Source organism: Nansenia antarctica (assembly GCF_963989245.1).
Source record: "Nansenia antarctica genome assembly, chromosome: 3".
Lineage (NCBI taxonomy): Eukaryota > Metazoa > Chordata > Actinopteri > Argentiniformes > Microstomatidae > Nansenia > Nansenia antarctica.
In genome coordinates, this window is record NC_137688.1 from 5,528,734 (window position 1) to 5,536,233 (window position 7,500).

The 7,500-nt window shown below is 46.1% G+C and overlaps 1 protein-coding gene across 1 annotated transcript in view; it reads left to right on the top strand.

Annotated features, from left to right (window-relative positions):
* The window catches only part of LOC308154599 (MORC family CW-type zinc finger protein 3), a 23,436-nt gene extending 16,439 nt beyond the window's left edge, over window positions 1–6,997 (top strand). Inside the window, exons 12-17 of the mRNA XM_080527763.1 lie at window positions 1–39; window positions 3,269–3,308; window positions 3,904–4,094; window positions 4,548–5,088; window positions 5,758–5,834; window positions 6,332–6,997. The exon at window positions 1–39 is cut by the window's left edge and continues 36 nt beyond it. Of these exons, the coding sequence (XP_080383889.1) occupies window positions 1–39; window positions 3,269–3,308; window positions 3,904–4,094; window positions 4,548–5,088; window positions 5,758–5,834; window positions 6,332–6,485 (1,042 nt within the window). The 3' untranslated portion in view covers window positions 6,486–6,997. The remainder of the gene's footprint in view (window positions 40–3,268; window positions 3,309–3,903; window positions 4,095–4,547; window positions 5,089–5,757; window positions 5,835–6,331) is intronic.
* Window positions 6,998–7,500: the final 503 nt, after the last annotated feature.

Here is a 7,500-nt window from a genome sequence, read left to right on the forward strand (position 1 = left end):
AGAGGAGTTGACGCCCAGCTACCACAAGAACAAAAAACAGTAAAGTCCCCCCTTCAACCGCTGTGGAAACACACACACACTCACACACACACACACACACACACACACACACACACACACACACACACTCACACTCACACACACACACACACACACTCACACCTTATATCAACCGCTCTGCATGCAGTCAGGATGTACATGTGCTAACCGCTGCTGTGTGTGTGTGTGTGTGTGTGTTAAAGATATGTTTGTGTGTATGTGTACACAGCGTGTGCGTGTGTGTGTGTGTGTGTTAAAGATATGTTTGTGTGTATGTGTACACAGCGTGTGCGTGTGTGTGTGTTAAAGATATGTTTGTGTGTATGTGTGCACAGTGTGTGTGTGTGTGTGTGTGAGATATGTTTGTGTGTATGTGTACACAGCGTGTGCGTGTGTGTGTGTGTGTGTGTGTGTGTGTGTGTGCGTGTGTGTGCGTGTGTGTGTGTGTGTGTGTGTGTGTTAAAGATATGTTTGTGTGTATGTGTACACAGTGTGTGTGTGTGTTAAAGATATGTTTGTGTGTATGTGTACACAGCGTGTGCGTGTGTGCGTGTGTGTGTGTGTGCGTGTGTGTGCGTGTGTGTGTGTGTGTGTGTGTGTGTGTGTGTGTTAAAGATATGTTTGTGTGTATGTGTACACAGTGTGTGTGTGTGTGTGTGTGTGTGTGTGTTAAAGATATGTTCGTGTGTATGTGTACACAGCGTGTGCGTGAGTGTGTGTGTGTGTGTGTGTGTGTACATGCATGAGTGAGAGAAGTAAGGAGAGTCAGTTGTGGTTGAGACCACATTCTCACAGCGCAGAGTTCCTCTTTCTGTCTTTCTGTCTTTCTGTCTTTCTGTCAGACTCAAACCTGACAGACCCTCCAGACAGACCCTCCCCCACCTGTCTGGGCTGTCCGTCTGTCCGCCTGTCCGTCTGTCTGTCTGAGCTGTTCGTCTGTCTGTCTGTCTGTCTGTCTGGGCTGTCCACATGTCCGTCTGTCTGTCTGTCTGTCTGTCTGTCTGTGTGGTACCAGAGAGGAGTATACTGTGATGACCAGAGCATCAGCTACCCTTATCGACCGGACACCATTCAAATTTCACTTGAATAGGCTCATTGGAAATACATTTACTGGACAACATGTTGATGTGTTCAATACTTATTTCCCCCGCTGTAAGGAATAAAAGTAGACCCATCGGTAGGACGTTAGAGCTAGCAGGCAACGAGTGGAAGAAATTAGCCAGTCTGAAACAAGTTAATTCACTCGCCAACCTTGTTTGTTATACATAAATGTTACACTGTCATGTTTCAATGCGTCTATGGAACTGCTAATGAGTGACATGTCTTGCTTGGGTGAGGCTGAGACATTGAAGCCATCCTACGTCCTGTGGTGACGTCATCCTGCAGAATCTACCTGTCACATTGGTCTTTTCTTAAGTCTCTGTAATAACTAAACTCTGAGTGGACTTGTGGAGGTGATCCAGTCCATGTGTTCACCTGTCTGTCTGTGTGTCTGGGCTGTTCACCTGTCTGTCTGTGTGTCTGGGCTGTTCACCTGTATGTCTGTGTGTCTGGGCTGTTCACCTGTCTGTCTGTGTTCACCTCTCTGTCTGTCTGTCTGTCTGGAGCCCTTTGGCTGTTCCTGGCCGGCCCCGCGTGAGGTCAATAGAAAAATACTAATTTTCATAATAATAGAATGAACATGTAAATAAGTGTACACAATGCGTGCAATACAACTGCATGGCTTTTATTTTGAATGCGACTACTTTGTTTCTTTTCAATTTACGTATGTTAACACCTTCAACCTTCACCCTTATGTGCAGTTGGAGAGATGTTGAGTTAGACGTCAGCCCTCAGCAACGTCAGCTCACGTTAAAAAAAGAAAGTTTGATGCAGAGTGTAGAGTTTTTAACAAGACATGGACTTCTAAATATTTATTTAGTGAAGTCAAAGGCAAAGCTGTGTGCTTAGTTTGTGGATTACACATCGCTGTGTTTAAGGACTACAATTTGAAGCGGCACTATGTGACTAAACACGCAGACAAATACCAGGACTTGACTGATGCAGAGCGGGAACGTATGTACATAATGTTAATAAATAATAGGCAAAATAGGGAAAATACCACCACTCATCCGTGATCAGACTTTGCTGAGGTGCTGGAACTGAAGAGTATCAATAGATAAATAACAACATCCGCACACTCAAACTGCTTTATGCCTGAAGAAGGTCTATGACTGAAAGCTCGCAATAAACTAGTTTTTCTTTTGCAGTGTTTGAGTGTGCGGATGCTGATATTTTGCAATAAATAATTGCCGCAAACTGATGTCGCAAAAGTTCAAAACTATTACAGCATTTACTTCCCTGTGTTTAAATGAGTCCTCTTGCTGACAAATATCAAAAGCGCTTGTTGCTTTTCCTACTTGAGTCAGGGGTTAAAGATCTTTATTATGACAGAGTTGTTAAATTACCTATCTTTTTAAAATATGTCGGTATTCGTTTTTCAGAAAATTAGACGCTTAGCTCTGTGACTCGTAATGTTGTATGTATGTAGTGTTAATACATAATAGGCACAAATTGATGTTGCAAAAGGTCAAAACGATAGCTGCATTTACCTCCCTGTGTTTAAATGAGTCCTCTTGCTGAAAAACATCAAAATAGCTTTTTGCATAAAGTTAATTAATTGCATTTTCAGAATTGTTTTTGTGAAGGTTAAAAGTATGTTATGTTAAAAAATAAAATGAAATGGTGATATAATGATTGGCGGGTTTAATATTTTAAAAATTCTATATTTGACCTACTCCACATTTTCATAGCCTTATCGTAACATGTATTCTTACCAGTAGCAGCTAATCAAAACAATATAATGTACTGCTTTTTATAAAGCGATAAAAAATAGTCCCAGTTTCTCCTGTGGCCCATTGTGAAAATTAATTGCCCACCCCTGGTCTGGGCTGTTCACCTGTCTATCTATCTGTCTGTCTGTCTGTCTGTCTGTCTGTCTGTCTGTCTGTCTGTCTGTCTGGGCTGTTCACCTGTCTGTCTGTCTGGGCTGTTCACCTGTCTGGGCTGTTCACCTGTCTGTCTGTCCTGCTCACCTGTCTGTCTGTACTGTTCACCTGTCTGTCTGTCTGTCTGGGCTGTTCGTCTGTCTGTCCTGCTCACCTGTCTGTCTGTCTGTCTGTCCTGCTCACCTGTATGCCTGTCTGTCTGTCCTGCTCACCTGTCTGTCTGTCTGGTTTTATGTCAACAGGGACCAGGCCCAAGTCAGAAGACGAGGTAAATCGCTGGAGGTGAGTCAACATACATTCTATAACAACATTCTATAACAACATTCTATAACAACATTCTATAACAACATTCTATAATAACATTCTATAACAACATTCTATAATAACATTCTATAACAACATTCTATAACAACATTCTATAACAACATTCTATAATAACATTCTATAACAACATTCTATAATAACATTCTATAACAACATTCTATAATAACATTCTATAACAACATTCTATAATAACATTCTATAACAACATTCTATAACAACATTCTATAACAACATTCTATAATAACATTCTATAACAACATTCTATAACAACATTCTATAACAACATTCTATAACATGCATTCTATAACAATATTCTATAACAACATTCTATAACAACATTCTGTAACAATAGATTATTATTATTATGTAATTATCTATCAACAACACTGTGACAGACCATTTTCAGTTTGAGAGAGAGAACTAAATGGTGTGTAAATGTCCCAAACTCTTACATTAAACCAATCTTGCATAGAGAAAAGTTGACATGTTTTTGTGTGTACTGTGTGTCATTTTGGTGCGTGTGCGTGTGTGTGTGTGTGTGTGTGTGTTTCAGGACAGCCATACAAGGTTTCGTGCCCTCACCCGCGGCCTGTCTGAACCCACACTCCTCCGCCCGCTCCCCCCAGCTGACACACTCACACACTCACTCACACACACCCTCACACACACACTCACGCAGGACGGAGCAGAGGAACCTGAGGAGGACACGGCGGAGGTTGAAGAGGAGAGCGTAGCACACTCCAGGTCAGACACACACTCAGATGGACACACACACACACACACACACACACACACACACACAACCATGCACAGACACACACACACACACACACACAACCGCGCACAGACTCAACCGCGCACAGACAGACACACACACACACACAGACAGACACACACACACACACACACACACACTCACTCACTCACACTCACAAACAAACTCATTCCATCTCTTTGCTTTGTCCCCCTGTGTGTGTGTGTGTGTCTGTGCCCGTTGTGTGTGTGTGTGTGTGTGTGTGTGTGTGTGTCTGTGTCCGGTTGTGTCTGTGTGCGGTTGTGTGTCTGTGTGTGTGTGTGTGTGTGTGTGTGTGTGCGCGCGCGGTTGTGTGTGTGTGTGTGTGTGTGTGTGTGTGTGTGTGTGTACGCGGTTGTGTCTGTGTGCGGTTGTGTGTGTGTGTGTGTCGCGTGCGTGCGCAGCAGCAGCAACAAAAGGAAGTCAACATGGCCGCCGGCCGACCGGGACAAAAGGCCACGCCCCTGGGCGGAGCCACTGCCTCCTCCTTCTGACCAGCCGGAGGAAGAGGTGCACCATGGGAAGGATGGAAACAACACCAACAACCCCCAGCCCCCCCCCAGCTCCAGCCTGGCCTCCTCCCGCCCCCACTCCCTCCCCTCGGCCCAGACCGTGGTGGTGACCCCCCTGAGCCGCCCCGAGGGCCTCGCCCCCTGGCCTCTCTCCCTGGAGGGGGGCGACAGGGAGGCGCTGGTCCAGAAGGTGGCCTCCCTGGAGAAGGAGGCGCAGAGGCTGCGCGCCAAACTGGGGATGACCCCCACGACGACCCCTGACGCCATGGCAACCTCCACCTCCACCACCGCCGCCAGCCCCTCCCCCTCCCTCTCCCTCGGAGAGAAGCTGACGGGTTGCGGAGCGGCCCTTGCGGAGGAAGTCGAGTCGTCGTTGTCGCCGGTGGTTGTGTTGGTTCCCTTGGCAACCAAAGAGAGTATATGTCAAACGGAGGTGAGTTAGTAGTACCGCTCGCCTAGAAAACACCGATTACACACAGACATGCGGCTCATGCGTTCACTTTCTCCATCTCTCCCCCCCACTCTCACTCTCACACACACTTTCCATCTCTCTCTCTCTCTCTCTCTCTCTCTCTCACTCTGAGGTAAGTCGAAAGGGGTGGAGGATGACTCCTGACTGAGTCTCCTTGTCTGAGTGTATCCCCCCTACTAGTCTGAGTGTATTCCCCCCCTACTTGTCTGAGTGTATTCCCCGTCTCGTGCCGTGCTGAGTCGTCAAAAACGCTGAGGTGAATCATCCTTACAATGACTCACAATGACTCATGGGGAAATCCTCATCCAGACAGTTACAGTCTCTCTAATGCCCCCTGGTGTCCAGACAGTTACAGTGCACTCTACTGAATTTAGAATTACAATTTGCCATTTAGCAGACGCTTTTAGTCCAAAGCTATTTACAATTACGAATTACAGGGACAGTCTCCCTGGAGTAACTTAGGGCTGAGTGCCTTACTCAAGGGCACACTAGTGGTTGTGTTCCCAGGTGGGATTTGAACTCACAACCTTCCGATCACCAGTCCAACTCACTGTCCACTAGACCACCACTACTGCCCCCTGGTGTCCAGACAGACAGTTACAGTGCTCTCTACTGCCCCCTGGTGTTCAGGTGCAGATGGGCAGACTGAGGAGGGAGAAGGTGGAGGGGCAGAACAGGAGACAGGCGGAGGGCGGAGGAGAGATCCGGTGGGTTACGCACACACACACATACACACACGCACACACACACGCACACACACTCAAACACAGGCACAGGCACACACATACACAGACACACACACAGGCACACACAGGCACAGACACATACATGGACACACACACAGGCACACACATGCATACACACAGTGTTGTTGGCATGGAAACCAGAGAGGCCACAGGTGGACACACATACACACGCACAGGCACACACATGCACAGGCACACACATACACACGCGCAGACAGGCACACACACACACACAGGGACACACAGGGACACACGTACATGTCTCTGATATCTCACATAAACACATCTCACTCACACACACACACGCAGACACACACCACAAACATCAAACACGAACACAAATGATCTCAGCTCAAAATTACCTTATCTTCTGCTCCAACGACAAGTCCTGTCCCCTTTACTGTATGTCCTGTCCCTTTAACGTTCTCCCCCCCCCTGCCCCCATACCCCCCCCTCAGCGTTATCCAGGAGACCCTCAACAGCATCCGGGGGAACGTGGTGGCGCTGCTGTCGGCCATCCTGCCCCACCTGGACCTGCAGGGCATCAGCCTGGACACGGCCGACGTGGACAGCATCCTGCAGCAGATCGTCGACGCCAACTCGCTGGTCTAAGCCGCTCCACGCTGTACTGTGGGCCTCTCTGGTCTCCATGCCAACAACACTGTACATTATCACCCCCTAACTCACTCGTTTTTGCATTATCTTCCCTTAATAAACACGGGGGAGGCTGGTGGAGGCGGGGAATCATTTTAGATTAGATTAGATTAGATTAGATTAGATTAGATTTGATTTATTGTCCCCAGGGGGAAATTCATTTTCACACCACTGTACAGTATACATATATACATACAACACCGTATAACACAGACAACAACAGACAGTACTACACATGACAGTACACACACTCAGCGCAGCCTATTTGTCATTCCATTCCCACGTGTTACAATGTGCCCTGTCCTCCGATTTCTACCTCCGCCAGCCTCCCCTGCTACCCACCCTGCTTCAGTACCGTTCAGTACCGTTCCCCAACGACATGTTTTTATGTCATTGTTGCTCCAAAAATATGTCTTTTGTATGAGCTACTGTTTGTTTTTTACCGTTTTTTATGTATTTTAAATGTTCTGGAAAAATATGTGTGTTGTGTGAATTACTTACAGTTCTGTGTTTGCTTTCTATAAACATTAACCGACTGAAAAGAAACATCAGCTTTGTGTGATATCCTCTCTCTCTCTCTCTCTCCCTCTCTCCTCTCTCTCTCTCTCTCGCGCACACACACTCTCTGCCATACTCTCTGACATGCATGACAAACTGCAGCTTTGCAGACATTACTTCATCACATTCTGCAGTTGTTAATATTGACCACACGGGGGCAGAGAAGGTACTTTCTTACGTTCTCTTACATAATACTAATATTATTAGGCGACTTATTTCTTTTTCACAACATAATGTGGAGATCTATACACTAGTATACTGTAGATATATCAGCTTTTCCCCCATTTCTATTTGTACATGTATATAAATGATTTGAAAACTTCTATAGTCTCAAATACTTTGCCAACCTGAGTAAATATCTCTAATTTGACAAAGTAAAGACTAGAGACAGAGGACATCTCTAGTACTATTTCAC